At 40.9% G+C, this 17976-nt stretch overlaps 1 protein-coding gene across 2 annotated transcripts; it reads right to left on the bottom strand.

The window, feature by feature from the left end:
- Positions 1-356: 356 nt before the first annotated feature.
- Positions 357-17944, bottom strand: pklr (pyruvate kinase L/R). Of its 2 annotated transcripts, none has more exons than XM_044034868.1 (12): positions 17663-17944; positions 11963-12127; positions 11020-11111; positions 10788-10919; positions 7857-8043; positions 6856-7129; positions 5864-6014; positions 5067-5219; positions 4800-4966; positions 3244-3310; positions 732-846; positions 357-641 (listed from the first exon to the last, which is right to left on the bottom strand). In XM_044034868.1, exons 2-12 carry the CDS (start codon positions 12099-12101, stop codon positions 535-537), a joined length of 1584 nt encoding a protein of 527 aa, XP_043890803.1. In that variant the 5' UTR covers positions 12102-12127; positions 17663-17944; the 3' UTR covers positions 357-534. The 2 variants fall into 2 exon arrangements, with proteins under 2 accessions (XP_043890803.1, XP_043890802.1); XM_044034867.1 differs by lacking the exon at positions 17663-17944 and adding an exon at positions 14929-15181.
- Positions 17945-17976: the final 32 nt, after the last annotated feature.

Here is a 17976-nt window from a genome sequence, read left to right as displayed (position 1 = left end):
TCACATACAGTAAAAGACCATCAGATAGAAAGAGGGATATAATTAGTTTATGAGGGAACCGTATGCAGATGTGGGCATCTGGGTCATCTCAGTGGACAAAAGGAGGTGTGGTCCAATCCCCGCCATCTCTGCATGTGCCGGCACTGCTCATAAAAGCCAAAAGAATGGCACGGCCACAGAGATGAGCTCAGGACTATGGGCAGAAGATTAAAGCCTTATCTTGACGTTTGCTAATAACGATATGCTTCAATAACGTCCGACAAAGACAATATTCATGTTTAATTCACTACTAATCTTTCAAATGGAAGAATAGAAATGAAGAGGCTGGGTATAGCTCAATGATTACAGCATCAGTCTCTCGTCTTCAAGTTTTATTTAAAGGGAGTCATCGCTTCAAAACATGTTATTCACAGTTTCCAAATAAGGCACTCGGGTTTAGTAACAGTAACAGTGATGTTTCTGCAGTACGGTCAGTACAGTCAGTACGGTCAGTGTGTCATTCAGACTTTAGAGAGTTCAGCTCACTTCAGGTTGTTACTGGACACTCACTGCCCTCATGATGTTAGTGTGACCGGACCCTGGGATCCAGCCTGTTACCACAATCACCATGTCACCTGTTTTGAAAAACCCTCTTGCTTTACCTGTGAAGGTGGGCGAGAGAAACAGAGAGCCAGTGTGAGTAAAGACAATATGGAAGTACATACAATAAGAGCACACACACACACACTGACCTATGTCCATGCCAAAGTTGACTCTGTTGTCGACATCATCGGCCCAGACAGGAGCAGGCAGAGGGTGGAAGAGGGCAGGAAACACTCCTCTCAACAGCTGGGACTGACGTGCCACCTGAAGAAAAGAGCAGTGACAAACTCGTGAAGCAATAATTTCATTTAATGTTCAGTCTTGAGTAGTTTTCTTTACCCTTAGTGCTAATGTGGCACAGTTCAGTGCTGCAGGTGGACCCTTAGTATCGTCTCGGTAATAACACAAAACTCATTATATGGACATCCTGGGAGGGGGGGGGTGTTTATAGGAGATGTTCAAGCTTAACAAAATGCATTTTCCCATCTTCTTATGTGATGCTGTTGTCAAAGTTATGATTGATGATATGATGATAAAGTCACAAAATAGACAGTTTTTCTTTTCTTGTGTTTATCCTGTGTTTGCATAGTTGGATAAAAAATAAAAAATAAAAGTCTTTTTCATCAGATTGCACAGAACAGTACAGAACAATTGTGCTGAAGAAAAGGATATAATGGCGCATTTCCACCGGCTCTACTCGCCTCGTAGTATGGTACCGGGTACTATTTTTAGTACCTGCTCTGGCAAGGTTCCAAGCGTGCTTAAGAAGGTAGCTACTATGCGATGATTGGTCAGACTGCCGGCCGCTGACTGGCCAGAGTCACATCACAGGAAGAGACGTCCCACACACAAATTAAGCCGAACAGCGGCGAACTGTAAAGCACTTAAAACTACTTAACACTCCTAAAAACGTGGGTTAATCTCCCACAACTACCAGGGAAACCTCTATATTTAACAAGTGGAGTGGTGTATTCAGGGACATCGCCGGCGACCACGAGCGGCATCACAGACCGCTGCCGCTGTAATCTGTGGAGTAGAAGGCTGTACTCTGGAGACGTGTGGACAGAAATCAAGCCGAATAGTGCCAAATTGTAGATCAGTTAAAACTACTTAACAATCCTAAAACGTGGGTTAATCTCCAACAACTACAGAAGTTTGGTTTAAAGTGACTAGTCACTCGTGTGTGTGTCGCATAAAACGAAGTCACCGCAGTCTCACTCAGCCGTGCAGTGATGACTCCGCCCACGTTAAGTAGGTACTTTTTTGTAGTGGCGATGCAACCTCATCGTGCCGTGCCGTGCCATGCCAAGGTGAGGCGAGTAGAGCCAGTGGAAATGCGCCATAAGACACATTCTTGTAGCCTCTGTATATACATTCAACATAGTAATGAAAAAAAGCAGTCAAAATGCTCTGTGTTGTAAGGGTTAAAGGTCCATTATGAAGCACTTGAATGCCACTATATAGACAGTTGAGCACACATGCCAGAAAAAAATGTGACAACTAATCCAAGTGAGCTATTGTGCCTAACCAGTCCAACTGGTCACCAATGAAAACAGACATGTAACACTGAGTGTGTGGTAGAAGACTCAATGTTCCTTCTTCTTCGTCTGTTAATGTGACTGGGAACTGGTCGTATGAAGACAATAAACGACTGCATTTGAATGCAGCATATTTATTAACGGGTCTGGCTTTGGTACTTAAACGCTGGACTCAGGCCAAAACAAAGGCTCTGATAACAGCAAACAGAAAAGGAGTGTGATGTCATACTCTGCTCTAAACACTTGAGTAGCCTTTAATGTTGGATCAAGACTTAATTTAGATTCTCACCTGTAGTGGTCCCAGCTGTAAACATCTTTGACATTTTAACAATCTAAAGAAATTTAAATTTGCTGTGCAGATAAATATTATTGCTACACACATTTGCTCTGATACAACCTGCTTTAATAGATGCAAGTCGTGCGCCCCAGGACAAACACGAACCAACAATAGTGAAACTGGCCGAATAAACACATTTTACTTAAATTACCTTTTGACCTTTCTTCTAATTTCATGTTTTTATTTCCCTGTTTCAGAGTAAGATATATAAAAGTTTTATGAAAGTGCCTTGTTTTATTGTAGAAAGTGGCTTGGCTCTTTATTTCCTCAGTGCTAGCAAAAATGGGTTATATTACAACTTATATATCGTACACTTTTATGTTTGTAAAAAGAAAAGTTTGGTAAAAATTAATATCAACTCCAGGGATGAGCAACTGACTTTGGAGTAATTATACGGAATCACAGTGTCATGCTTCCATGAAAGCAGCAGCAGTTCCAGATGTGCTGCTCTGGCTCTGACTCTGACCCCTGACCTCTGCAGATTATCCCCTGACCTCTGCAGATTATCCCCACATGAGCAACAACCATAGGTGTATGTTGACCTACTTTAAATTAGTGTGTGAGATATTTTAAACTCAAAATAAAACTCCATCAATATTCTGTCAGTGAGACTAATCTGGCATCGTTAACACTGACAGCAGACACTGACAGTAAATACTGACTCCATCAAATACTCTTCAGAGTGGAGGGTGTCGCCAACAATGTGGTCATGTTTCTAGGAAGACAGCGGCATTGTTTGTAAACACAAGGAGAGATCAATGTCTGAGGTGAGTTCATAGAATGTACCTGAGGACTTCTGGTGACTGCGACGATGGGACAGCGAGGCCGGTACCTGGACAGGAGATGTGCTGATCTGCAGGGACAAGGACGAAAAGTGAGTTATCACTGCTGACACACGATGTTTCCACACCAGCCTCAGTGCTCCCCTTTTACCAACTATCATTATGTGGATCAATTGATGTGGATGTTTTGATGATGATTAATTCAATTCAGTTCAATTCAGAAAAAACCCTTATGGAGGAAAATCTCTGACAGAACTCATAAAAGTGCAGCACCTGCCTCGTCCGGTTGGGGTGAAAGGAATGATCGGGGTCAGAGGAGAGGTGGGGCACAGGACAGTGGAACATGATGCCTTTTCATAGATGTAAATACATAGTGACTTTAGGTGAAGTGCCTATAGAAACAACAGCGAGCTGAGCAGGCTCTTGTTGCTCACTGCAACAAATAAACCCTCTTTCAAGGTCATTCAACACTTTTTCCTGCTGTCATAATATGGCAGCATTGATCCAAAACTAACTGCAACTGCTTGGTAGATAAACACATGTCACAGAGGATGGCAGGTTGCTGAGGGAAAACTGGAAGCATTTCCAATCATTATTTATTATTTTCTTCATATTATTTATATGGGGTCTATCACACATGGATACACTTTATGATATATTGATGAAGAAATGTTCCAAGACTGAAAGTTAGCTTACAAAGCAACTGACAGAAATACACTAAAAACACAAAAGTGGAACACAATAAACATTATAGTCCACAACATCCTACCTCTGAAGATGCAAAGGGAGAAAACAGTGCTGCAATATTAAATCTGTACCTCCGCTCAGCTATTGAAGACTAACTCAAACCTTTAAAGGTCTGTAGGAAAAATGTTCAAAGTGTACATTTGTTTACCTCATTATTTGTGTCCTAAGCCAAAACATGTACGAGTTTCAGTGGGTCTTTCATGTAGCAGGTCGTTTCAACTTTTTGCTGACAGCAACATTAATGTTTCTCAGTTTCCTTAATCTTAACTAAAGGGAGAGTGACCACAATGTTATTTGCAACAAACATGAGCTTTCCACTTGGCAAATATGCTGCTGAGAGTCAAAAGATTGACATCTGAACAGTAAATATGAAGATATATTGACATTTTATACCTTGTTCAGTAAATGTATATTTAAAGGCTAAGACTAAAAAGAAGTAGTCACAGTTGTAAACATCATGAAATACCTTTAGTGAGCTTTAAATATGCTGGTTAGTAAAACATTTAAAGTTAGGATGAAATAAATAAAGAAGACTCTAGGGTCATATGTTTAATGTCTTCAGATATAAACCAATTTGAGTATTTCCTTGATTCAAATCTTCTTCAATAACCACAAGCTGGATGAATGACTAAGTAAGACTAACAAGCTTTCTTTCTTTCTGATCTCTATTTCAGCTGCAGTCAGGTACATATTAAATGTTAATTTATGAAAGTAGTGCCAGTTTTTAAAAGGACACATGTTGAATGAGGTCCAGGGTTTTGCAGAATTGCCAAAATGCTCTTTAAGATGACAGGGTTAGTATGAAGTACACACCTGCCAGAGGTTGTGAGGACTATGATGGCTCCAGCACAGCATTTGAAGGAGGACTCCACAGCTCCTATAGCTGTGACCTCTGTTGGATCAGAAGAGAGAGGAGTGAGGCGGCGCAACTCCTCGAATAGCTGCTGGTGGAAAATGGCTGCCTCTGCTTCCCTGCAGATCTGACAGACACAGAGCAGTGAGCGGGATTATCAAGAAAGGCGCCAACGTCAGATGTAACAGAATGGACAGAATCACACTGCACGCACAGAAAACACATACCGAGTGCATCATTGCGACGGCCTCTACAGGAAACAGTCCCTTGGCTGTTTCCCCGGATAGCATCACACAGTCGGCTCCATCCAGCACGGCGTTGGCAACGTCACTGCCCTCTGCTCTAGTTGGCCTTGGGTGGGCCACCATGCTCTCCAGCATCTACACACACACACACACACGCACACACACACACACAGATTCATGCGAGTCCACAACCAAAATGTCACCATTTGAAAATACAAAGGGTCTGATCACTATCTATCCAGTCGAAGATGAGGGGGATGAGTGATGTGAGGAACACAGGATTGAGGTGGAGAATGTAGAGAAGAGATAATGGCTTTATGAATGGATGAACATCAGAAAAGGAGCATGACCCTGCCGGATCATAGACATGCCAGAGACCAGTATTATGAGTCAATGATCAGCATTGCCTGAGAGACTGCATTTTTGTAGGTAGCTAAAGCTAATTAGTGTTTTTTTTGTGTGTGTGTGTGGTGTGTGTGTGTGTGTGTTATAACATTGTCACTCTGAATCAAGGCCTGAAGCAAAAATAAGATACGGCACTGTGACACTGCATGGCTGCAGGAATGTGTACGCAGGAATGTGTGTGTGTACACAGAGAGAAAATGTGTATATGTGTTTGATGATGACTCACCTGGACAGGTCGGTGTGTGTTTGTGTTTCATTTCAGTTCCTTGCATTAATGTTAAGTTTACTCCGACCAATGCCACATTGGATTTTGTTAACACACTGTAGTTTAAGTGGAAAACTGCATCTAAATCATGCTCTCTGTGGGCTCTGACCTGCGTGGCACAGATGACAGGTTTGCCAGCAGAGTTGCAGCGCCCAATCATCATCTTCTGTGCAACGAAGACTTTCTCTGCTGGGATCTCAATCCCCAGGTCACCCCTGGCAACCATTACACCGTCACTCTCAGCCAGGATCTCGTCAAAACTGACAGACAGATTAAGGGGGATGAGATAGTGAATGATGTGAGCATTAAGGATAAAAAAGGAGAGTGGAATTAGCAGGCATCAGAAGGGAGAAATACAGAATAATAAATTGACAGCACTTGAACCACATCTATATGTCACAACAGAGAAGTCGTGACGATGCAACAGATTTGAGAAAATATGCAGTTGCAGGGGATTTAAAAAAGGACATGCATCACAAACATGTAAAGCAGTAACATAAACTGAGTCTGATATTTTAAAGGTCCAGTGTGTAAGATTTAGTGAAGGTGAGACCGTTGTCTCAGTTTTTGAAATCGGAAATTCTAAGACGTCATCTGCAACCAGGGTTCCTCAGAATGAAAACATAATTAAAAAAACTGAAATCACGATCTGTTGAAGAAAACTGACATCATTAACTCCTCAGGAAAATGTTTACTGACGTTATATACCTAGTAAGAAACAGGCTCATTTCTTTTTGCATGTTCTGGCATTTTGCATTTTCAAATGTTAAAGGTTTTTTTTTTATCTAAAAGCAGTTATACAAACGTATTTGTGGGTAGATCATTCAATTTCTGCTAATATCGTAATTATCACACACTGGACTCTAAGTGGCAGCAATAACCCACATACAGCCACACAAATATATTTAATACAGATGTGTCACGTCCTGAGCTGACATATGTCCATCCATCACTCACTGGCTGTCCACAGGAGTGGCAAATTGCCATCAGCAGCATAAATTCTGTCACATTAAGACAGACTCACAATCTTGAGCTACTACATCACTCAAAAATAAATGCCTAAGTGACTTCAAATCAGAAGCTTTTTTTTCTGTGACTCACTTCAGAACCCCTTGTCGGCTCTCCACTTTGCTGATGACTTTAATGTCTTTTCCATGCGCTCCCAGAACTCGCCGCACATCCTTGACATCCTGGGCCGAGCGGATAAAGCTGGCAAACACTATGTCCACACCCTGAGACACCCCAAACCTCAGGTCGGCCTCGTCTCGCTCACTGACCGCCTGCAGGCCGATCAGTTCCGAGCCGGGGAGGTTGACGCCTTTGCGGCTGCAGAGCAGTCCACCAGCCTCCACCACTGTGTCCACCCAGTCAGGACCTGCAAACCAGAAGGAACGAAGGACATTTAAGACAATTAAAACAGATCCTAGGGTTTGAATCCCACTCACCCTCAACTTCCAGCTGTTCGGGATTAAATTAAACAACTGTGTACCTGAGCTAAGCCATAATTTAGAAAAACCCCGAACAGAAACATTGTTCTGAAAGGATTGTGATGGCTGACTCGACTCTAGGTTACTCAAACCTGAAAAAAACAATCTATGTTTTTAAAGAAGAAGAATTTCATTATCAAAGACACAATGTGGGGAACTGAAAGACGATGAATGGTTTATTCAGCTTAGCAAGGTTTCGTTAAATGAAAAAAAAAATCTCATTCACAATGAGAGACAAAGGCAATCATCAAGAGGTCATTAGGTGAACACGACTGAATAGATGTGAAGGCTAATGAAATGAGAAGCAGAATGACAATGCCAGGATGTGTGTAGGCAGTACTATGCGTTTATACTGCATATATATTTAAATCAATGTGGGAATGCATACTGTACTGTATGCAGGTATGTACAGTATATGTGCAAGCAGACTGTAAAACAAGCACACACTGTATTCAGTTATTCTGTTGTATCAATACATTACTTGAGGAAGTGGTTTCAAACCTCTTTGGACTGCAAAACAAATAAAGTACGAGAAAATAAGAAGTAATAAGGATAGTAGCACAGAAATATCATTTCTACATTATTTATTTTAGTCAGTGTAATGAATGAAGTTACCAATTTCTGTGACTTTGAGTCCAATGAGGCCGTCATCAATGTAGATCTTCCCTCCCTTCTGGAGGACTTTGGAAAGACTGGGGTAATCAACCCAGATAATCTTTCCATCTGTCTTGTCTTTGTCACTCTCTGCTGTCACCACACGAACACTGCTGCCCTTCTCCAGCTCCACCTCCTCCTCCACTTTCTGTTCAAACACACACAGAGTTAACATCACAGAAAGACATACAGTGTAAGGAAAAAGAAAAGAAAGAAGTAATGTTGCCTTCAGGTAAACACCATCATCTCTTTTTTCATCAACACATAAAGCAAAGGGCACTGGAGGAACAAGGTTTTTAGCTCAGTACAACATAAAATAGCATTTTTTAACATACTGGACTTGTTAAAAAAATAAACCCTGTAAAAGCTGTTAGCATGTGTGGTTTGAAAAAAAAAAGAGAAGAGTTTCAAGCCTGTGCGTGTACTGAAGGAGATTTAAACAGATATACTGTAAATAACAGTCCTGCATATAGTTAACCACCCACAGAAGAACCAGCTAACAGTGTATCTCTCACAAATATGGAAAAATAATTCCTGTTCTGCTTTTACTGACACAAATACTGAACATTCTCTGTTGGCATGTTACAATTATGACAGTGGTTCAATCTCTGATGTCATCATCTCAGAGACTGGGTCGCCAAATACATCTGCAGAATTTTTCAATCAAACAATCAATCAGTCTTCATTTATAAAGCACTTTCCATCCACAGGGGACTGCCTTGGCCCCTTTCCTGTTCACACTATACACAATGGATGTCATGCACCACTCTGAGTCATGCCACATCCAGAAATACTCCGATGATACGGTGATTGTGACATGTATTAAATATGGAGAGGGAGGAGAGGAGAGTACAGGCAGCTGACAAGGGATTTTCACAAAATGGAGTGAGAAGAACTATCTAGCCCTGAACACAACAAAAACCAAAGAGGTGGCGGTGGATTTTCGCAGGTGTATGCCCCCTCTTCAGCCAGTGACAACTAGACTAGACGAGACTCCAGTCCTTCCAGGTGTGCAGTGAGATGCTCCACATGTTTTACCAGGCTGTGGTGACTAGCAATCTTCTTCATGCTGCCTTTGCTGCATGCTACGTTCAGTACATAGACTTTATGCACTATTGTTCTCTATGTTGTGAATAAATAGAGAAATCCTGCAGTTTTAACTTTTCATGGACGTTTTGTTTTCTTCTGTCAGACAGATATTTTGCCGAATCGTGATATGATTGTCGTGCCATTGTCATGTATCGCGTATCGTATCAGATCGTGAGGGATCCTGTGATTCCCACCCCTATTCTACAGTGTCTTGGCCTCTCAGGTAAGCAGTGACTGTGGGTAGCTCATTTCATTACCCTGCAGAACTAAGTGGCTTAAAATATCTTTTGTTCCCTCTGCCATTAGGCTTTACAATCGCCATTTATAACTTGACATGGAGACTTAACTGTTTTCAGTCAAATTCTCCAGAGTTTCCCCATTTGCTCTCTGTGTTTTATCTAGAGTTTCTCCTTCTGTGTCCTCACAATGAGCTCATTCAAACACTAAACATGGACATTCTGCACACACATACAATCTGTGGAGAATCTCCAGAGTTCAGAGCATTTTCTGAAAGCAGCTGCAGTATACAGTAGAGGGATCCTGAGATGATTTCTATAAATCAAATACAGCTAATAACAAATATTATATTTCAGCCAAAACATAAAACAGTGATTACAATTGAAGTAAAAATGTGTCATCAGCCTGATATTCTTTTCCCACATGGTACCTCAAGTGATTATGATGAAAGCATCAGCTGCAGAAGGCCAATTTACAGCAACAAAGGAAACATTATGACAAACTTAGTGTCCTTTGGGACAGTGGGAATCCCTGGTATAGAGTACGTTGATGCATCACTTTCTGTTGTGTAATGGCTCCAAAGGCCTGTAACTGAAGGGCTGGTGTGCACATGAGCAGATCACATATTTCTAGATAGTCGTAGTCTAGTTTCAGGTGTGAAGTGGGACCTCACATTCCCGTGCTGCACACAGAGTGATGTATTTTAGGTTCTAACGATGGAGGCAAGGCGGACGCACAACAGCTACACAGTGCTAGTAAAGTGAGAAAGCTGCATGTGGATGGACTATGGCTAAAAACACAGGCACGTGCCCATGGAATTCTTCAACAAAGGGATAAAAATAAACCTGGATGTTCAGTTGGGCAGAATCATGTTTTAATCACCCTCACAATTTTGGCTTCTCACGAATGTGTGTGTCAAACATTGAAAAGCTGTGCTCTGCCAATAGAACGCTCCGCAAATAAAGTACTGCTTAAAACAACTGGCTCTATGCCTGTTGTGCTCCAAGCTTTGTGGATGCAGTCTGGACAGGTAACGTTCAAAGACGGAAAACAAATGTCTTGCACAGCACAGGGGCAGAGCTTTCTCTGCATACCCCACGGTGGTCTCCATATTATGTCCGTCCTTTAAGCCAGGTTGTAACAATCAAGTATTTCAGACTTTGTGCACCGTTTGTTCTTATAAAACCAGACTGCAAACATGAGCCACACTGAAACCTGTTCCATCCATTGCCAGCATTAATGCCGTGCTGAGCTTCAACTTTCAGGTGTGTTTGAGGCCGTGTGCTTCTGGTGATTCTTTTCAGATATTTAGAATGACAGCGATGGACAGTGTGCAACCGACACGACAAGCAAATCACAACACAGAGGGATTTCTAACAGTCTGGAGTTATTAGTTCACACAGCAACCTTAAGAACAACATAATCAGGTGAGACATAAGGAAATGAGTCCATGCTACCTGCTCCTGTTCAGTTGAAGAAAAAAGTATGCATTGTTGGCATATTTTCTTACACCTCAGGGACTGATTTGATTCAAATTGTTTGGTAGACGATGCATAACATGCTCACCCCTTTCACTAATCCAGTGCGGATCTCTGGACCCTTCGTATCCAAGGCGATGGCAACCGGCCGATAATACAAAGGATCAGAGGTTATGGTCTCCACCGCCTCTCTGATGTTTTTGATGGTTTCACCGTGGTACTAAGAGACAAAACAAGAGAGGCACTATGAGAATCACTACATGAATGACCATGAATGGTACGTGACTGTGTTTATGATTCTATTTATGAGGTGTACACACTTCACGTGAGCCATGAGAAAAATTCAGACGAGCGATATTCATCCCTGCCTTCACCATCTCCTGCAGTTTGGGGATGGAACGGGATGCAGGGCCTAAAAGGAAGAAGATTAAGAGAAACCATGACATTACTATTACAGAAAATTAAAGATGATGATCACTGTTTTTAAGTAAAAATTACAAATGCTCAGCGGCTATAATATGTGACAGTTACTTTCAACAAAATAAGGAATCTGAGGATGTCAGAGTGAAATCAATTATGTTGATATTTAAGAAAATAATGAAGCAATGATAAAAAAAAAAACTGTTAGTGAATCAAAGCCATTATCTTGTGAATCAAAGCACTGGAGTTCAGTCTTTGTATTCAGGGTCCACATACATCGTCTAAGGTCACACTCAAGCACTTTCACTGTTCAAGGTTTTTCAGACACTTTCAGCAGTGGTAAAATGCATATTAATATGAATACATACAGGAAATAGTCAAAAATGATTATGTCACTATTTTAAATCACACTAAAAGAGACAGTGTTATGCTATAAGCAACCAAACCTGTGTTTTGTAACCACAGAGGGATTCAAAAATGTAAGGGAAATGTTGACATAATGACTTAGAGAGAAAGGGAGGTCCAGATGGAGCGGTTTTCCTTTTACAACTTATTTTCATTTCTCCATCTAATAAGCAAACTACTCAGTCATGTGACCGTTTACTGTGAAAGAAATACACTAACAATTTTAAAGCATTTTCAATTTTTTAACCACTTCTCCAACCTTGAAAAAACAACATTACAATTCGCACCACTGTGTCTTGTTTTTCCTTCTAATAGTTTAGTCTTTTTCTGAGCAGAAAAGCGGCAACAACAGGAAGTCCCACCAGCCCAGAGGAGCTGGCAGTCAGAAAACAAACTTGAAAGGAAGACTTTCTCTCTGCAGCAGGTTGTCCCACTCACCGATAGTGCAGATTATGCTGGTGTTGCGCGCTGTGATTGGCTCTTGGTCGATGTCCAGCAGACATAGATGCTCCAGGAAGGTGTCAGCCATGCTGGCGTCCAGCTGCTGGCGCTGGATGAAAGAGTCTGGCAGTGACATCACCTCAGAGTAGCGTCTGAAGCAAGCTGTAGTGACAGAGAAAAGTTGTCAATGGAGTGACGGCAGGGAGAGAAGCTCGACTGCCAACTCCACCTGTGAGTACAAATGAAGTGTCAAACAGAGTGCAACTAATTTGTGTTGCCACACGCCAGTGTTAGCTCACCCCAGCAGACTTTAGTCAGAGGGAAAACACATGTCGAATATGTGCGCACAAAGATGGTAAACCACTGCGACCCAATTCTTAATAAATAACAATGTGCAAATGTGTGTCAGACATAATGTTTCTGACAGTTATTTCTGTAACACTGAATCTGTCAGCTGTTAGTTGTCATACACATAAAACAAACATTTACAATTTTTCGCCTGTTATTGAAAACACATATGAATCTAAAGTAAAATGCTGGAAAACATTCTGCAAAAACAAACTGAGGTTGATATTAATGCAACATATGGAATATAGTGAATATATTAATGGCAGGTTGTTTTATAGACTCAGGCAAGATTCAGACTTCACACATAATGTAATAGAAAAAGAAAATAACATTACCCTCTATTTCTGCATGAATAGAAACCTGAGACATCAGGTATTTTCATGACCAAACAGACAGATTTGTCCAGTTTGTCTACGTCTGTCTAAATCTCTCTTTTCCTTCCTGGACGATGCCAGCACCATCTGAGCCTCATCACCCACTCAGCTCGTCTCCTTCACTTTCCTTATCTCATTATCAGTATGTTCATTGTGTCAATGAGGTCCAAAACTCGTGGTCAAATGAGTATTTTTCTCGTGTCTGAGTTCTTCCTGGTAATCATTTGTTCTCCTTCTGCCTCAGATCCCTGCTCATTGTGTTTCTAGTCTGCCTGTCACGCCAAGTCCCTTCTTCCCTCACTCCACAATCTTAATATTCCTTACATTTTGTTCACAATAAAATCTGTTAGACTGGCCATGACACATTTAAAGAGTCCACCATTGACTCCTCTTGCAGCTGTCTTCTAACAGATATCTGGCTCTTGAGTTCACTAATGTGTTGCTTTTTATGCTGGTTGACCATTTGATGCTGGGCATGTGATAACTTTGACAGCTTTTTTCAGATAAAACAGCTGCTGCTGCTGCTGCTGGAGGTTGAAAGGCAACCAACACAATTAACATCAAGTTGTAAAACTAAAATAACAAGCTGTAAAAATATTAAATCCTCCAATATGAAGGACAACTGCAGTCATTTTCTGTGGGTACATTACTATTACTATAACTTTTACATTACATATAGTATCATGAATACAAAGACATTGCAGGGCAGCTTTGAAATGAAATGATCTAATAATATAAATGTATACAGTAATGAATATTAACAACAACCTATCAACAGTCCAGGCTAAAGAATCACAACAACCAACCTGTTAGAGTTGTCTTTATGGTGTAATGACTGTGAGTGTTGTGACTTTGACCTTTACTCTTTCATCACCATGAGGCTGGTCTTGATTGAAATGTCTTTGGTCCACACATACATGTTTCCCTCTGGATTAATTTAAATAACTTTGGTGAGAACGATCTCAAACACAGCACAGGTTTGTTAGGATGACGACAGTATGTCATTCCGTATGACCCCGCCAGTCACTGCTGCTGCTGAAGATCTCAATAAATACAAAACCATAAATGGAACCCATGTGTGCATTGTGGTACCTGGCAGAGTCTCTTGAGTCAGTACAATGGCATCCATTTAAAAGGATGTCAGAGTCAGTCAAGCCTGAAATGTCTGCCAAATGCAGAGGAGGACAGAGTGAAGACCAGAGTGTGACAGCCAAGGTCGGTGCTAACAGGACAATCGAGAGGTGAGGACAAAGGAGGAGGAAGAATAGAAGGTGAGATAGAGAAAGAAGGAATCTGACAAGCCAAACATCTGGTAAATTACACTGGACAAATATTCAAAAAATATACTTCGGCTATTTTTAAGCTGTAAGGTGTTTCATTGTCTGGTGTTATGCTTTAAATTTATGGTCCACCCACTTGTTCCAAAGATAAAATCTGAGACGGATCAATTTGGTGAACATTTTAAGGGCATTTGCAGAATAAATAAGCTCTTCTATCCTGTAGATTTGCTATTTCTCTTTATGCCCCCCCCTCCTCTCTTTGTGCACCTCACTGTGACCCAGTTCTGCCGCACACATCATTACGCGTCCCACTGAGATTGTTCCCGGACACATCCAGGAGTGTATGCATGGGACACACACACGACGCACACGCACACACACACACAGACAGACACCTAATGGAAGGCTTTAGGGAAAAAAAGACACAGATGATGCAAGAATATCAGTGGCTGCACAGCCTCTGTGACTGATAAGAGAGGTGAAGCAGGTGATGGGCGTGGCCACAATATACCAAAAATAGCCTGTTCTGTTTGCACTGGGCCACATTCCAACATGACGGCAGGTCAGAACATTTCTGTGTGTGTAGTCATTCAGTGACCCCAAGGTAGGAGGGCATATTTAGTCAAACTGCATCTGACAAATATCACAGAGGGGGGCAGTATCTGACCTTTTCAAACAGATTCAACAGATTGATTCCTGAAAAGTTCATGGTGGAATGACTTTTTAAATCGCTGTGTCACTGCCACTAGAATAAGACAAATAACCACTAAAATATGATACATTTAAAGTTCCAGAGTGTAAGAATTAGTGTCCGCTCAGTCTTCTCTTTCCCACGCACATCAAGACACTATGATGCCATTCACATAGCAGAAAGCTGGTTTTTCAGGAAACATAAGTGCACTAAGATGGCAGCCTTTTAACTCTGCACCCCTGTATATAAAAATGGAATTAGTTTACTTACCCATTTTGTGTAAACCTTCAATCAATCCAAAAATGTCCTTTTCCTCCAATTGTGAATCTTAAAAGTTCCCTTTCTCTGTAACTTTTCTAGATTTGATTCTCTGTCTTTATCCTTCACTCAGCTCACGTTCTGCACCCGTTATTCTTCAAGTCTTGAGTGCAGGTCAGACTTTTTCATTCATTTCTACCCTCTCACCATGTGCTGCAACTCTCCACCCACTCGCTGCTTTCACAGCGAATCAACTGCGTGCAACAGAGAGGTGATTATACCTAGTTGGTGTAGGACTAAGTGGGTCAAGAGGATGCGAAAAAATGTGGGAAAAATACATGGTACATAAGGTAGTGACACTTTTACAGGTCACATCATCTTAATTCTGATGATCAACACTATCTGTGAACTACTTCACACCCTTTTCTACCCTCTGTTGAGTAGGCGGGTTATAAATTGATAAGTAAATTGTTTTACATCAACAGTTTAATAACCATTTATCATTTAACTCATACTAAATATGTTGTTGTTTTCTAGACTTAATAACCACTTGATTAATCATTAGGGTTTTCGCAAACTGAAATAACAAAACATGTCAAGATCAGACACAACCGGAGGAAACTTCTTTGAAAACTAGTAATCTTATATTTTACATTTACTTTTTTATATATTATTTTTCATTATTGTATGTGTACTCATTTATTAATAATTAATGTCTTAATTGATCATGAATTAAGTTAAATTAAATGCCTAGAAGTAGAACAACTTAAAACATAAACCACCTGTATTTATTATTGTTGGTAAGTAATTCACTGAGAGTACAAATATTAATTTAAGTACAAATGTCTGATAATACATTGGAATAACATACATGACTAATTAGATAAATTGATTAAGTACTTGAAGGAGTTTCTCTCTGGGTTTGGGTTGAATATTGTTTTACATAAGGGTTTTTCCTATGAAGGGCCATTCAAATGATTAGAATATCCTTTGAGGACCAAACTCAATTGAATAACTCATATCACGCTAATCTGTGTCAGAAGGTAGTGATGATGACGCTAAATGCTCGCTACAGAGTCTTTGAAAATCAATGCTCACAACTGTAGGTTTCCCAATCAGAGACACAAAACTCCAACACACGTGTCCACAGAGTGGAAAAAGACGTACAGTACAGATCTCGTGCAGAGCGAGGTTGTTTTGGATCTGCAGCTCTGAGCTCATACTTACTTTCATGCTCAGTCAGTGATCTCCTATTGTGTGGCACATCACATGGTTCCACATTAAACAGCTTAACAATCCATCTCTCACAAAATACCCAGAGGAATATCACAAATCCAGCACTTCAGTCACTGCAGGCAAAGGAGGAAAATACTGTGTTTTCCCAAAATGCACAGTTTTACTTTGAAGTACTCTAACGGCTCTGCAGCAGCAACAGGGCTTTATAAATTCTCCTTTTTTTCAGTGGCTATTACATCAGCTCTGTCACTCCAACCCAACCCAAGAGGAGCATTTGTCCTAGTAATTGACCCACTTTATCTGCATGTTTCCAGCTGTTATGACTTTTCATTACAAAGACCAAATACACCTGCTCTTAATATCTACCCCGTCTTGTCTTTTACTTCAAAGTAAAACGTGTTCTGAATCTGCTTATCCTTTCTTTCAGATGGGACCATGCTGCCTGACACATTATTCTGATATATGATATATATCATGTCCTAAGAACAGATTTGTATCTGACATTTTGTTGTATTTATCCATTGTCTCGTGGGCCTTTATTTCCAGTTCATTGCAGATTTAGTTTGGGGTTCTTGATGTCAGAGAGTTTGTGAAATCTGGATTAAGTGTGTGTCACTGCTCAGGTGCATGCACTTTGACATTTGACCTTCAGTTTCCACATGTATGAGTCTGCAGAGCTGCACTCTGAAGCGCTCTATCTATGTACAGTTATACATCAACCCAGGCCGACTGTGTGTAAATCATTATCCAAAGGACAAACAGACCTTTGATCCACGGCTGACGTGAGAACATTTAGCCCGCAGCCTCTGCTCTATAAGTCACCCTCGTAATGTGTGATACAACAGCCAGCACTAAATCAGCGAAGGTCAATACAAAGTTAGTAAAGGTCAAAACGATTTTCAGCTTTTATCTACAACATTTTCAAGGCTTCAATGAGAGAATACCGTGTCTCAGTGGACTGTCGGCTCTCCACTCCCACACCTGAGTGACATCCACATGAGCCACCTCCACAACTTTAAGAACCCATTTACAGCCTGGTTGGTTACTCCCTGTTCAGTGTTCGCCTCCCTCCCATCAGACACTCTGAGAAACTGTCTTCACTAAGAGCTGTGGACTCACATGTGAAGTCACACAACACTGTGATGAGCAAGTGCAACACAACACACAATCAAGATGCAATTTCACGACTGATTTTACGACTCATTGCCTGTTTATGCACTTTTAAATGACTAAATGCGGCTATTTGCAGTGATTTTAAAATGCAGTGGCAATATGTATGCACGTACCTATGACATGCAGTAGTAAACAAGTGTAAACCCTTTTTTTAATCCAGACAAAATGCAACTTTCACCTCAGCAGTACTCAATATCTAAGATAAAGGAATGAACAGGAAGCGCAGGAACGATAAAACAAAAACAATTAACAGTGTTAACGAGCTACACGACAGAGGCAACGTGTGAAATGTGTCAGGTTTGTCAAGTTTAAATGTTTGAAAAGGTAATTGACCAACCTGTAGCAGGTGTAGCAGCGTACAGAAAGTTTAAGTGACTGCTGGAAGGAGAAACATCCGCGTCAAATGTAAATAAATTGATTCATCTGAGCCTGAGCGCCACCTGGTGGGTGGCGGTGTTAGTGCTGCTTTTGCAAGCTTGCTCTGAAAGAAGACAACAGCAGAAAGAGGTGGTGATAACTTTTATTAGTCAGCATGAGAGATTATTGGACTGAATATAGAGAATATAGTGTGTATGTGTGTGTGTGTGTTCGTGTCCAGGTATTACTAATGTTGTGGGGACCTAAACCTGTTTACACAGTCACAGTTATGGG

This window comes from Solea senegalensis, linkage group LG9, assembly GCF_019176455.1.
Source record: "Solea senegalensis isolate Sse05_10M linkage group LG9, IFAPA_SoseM_1, whole genome shotgun sequence".
Taxonomy (NCBI): Eukaryota; Metazoa; Chordata; class Actinopteri; order Pleuronectiformes; family Soleidae; genus Solea; species Solea senegalensis.
The sequence above is the reverse complement of the archived record's forward strand: the minus strand, read 5'-3'. Positions and strand labels throughout refer to the sequence as shown.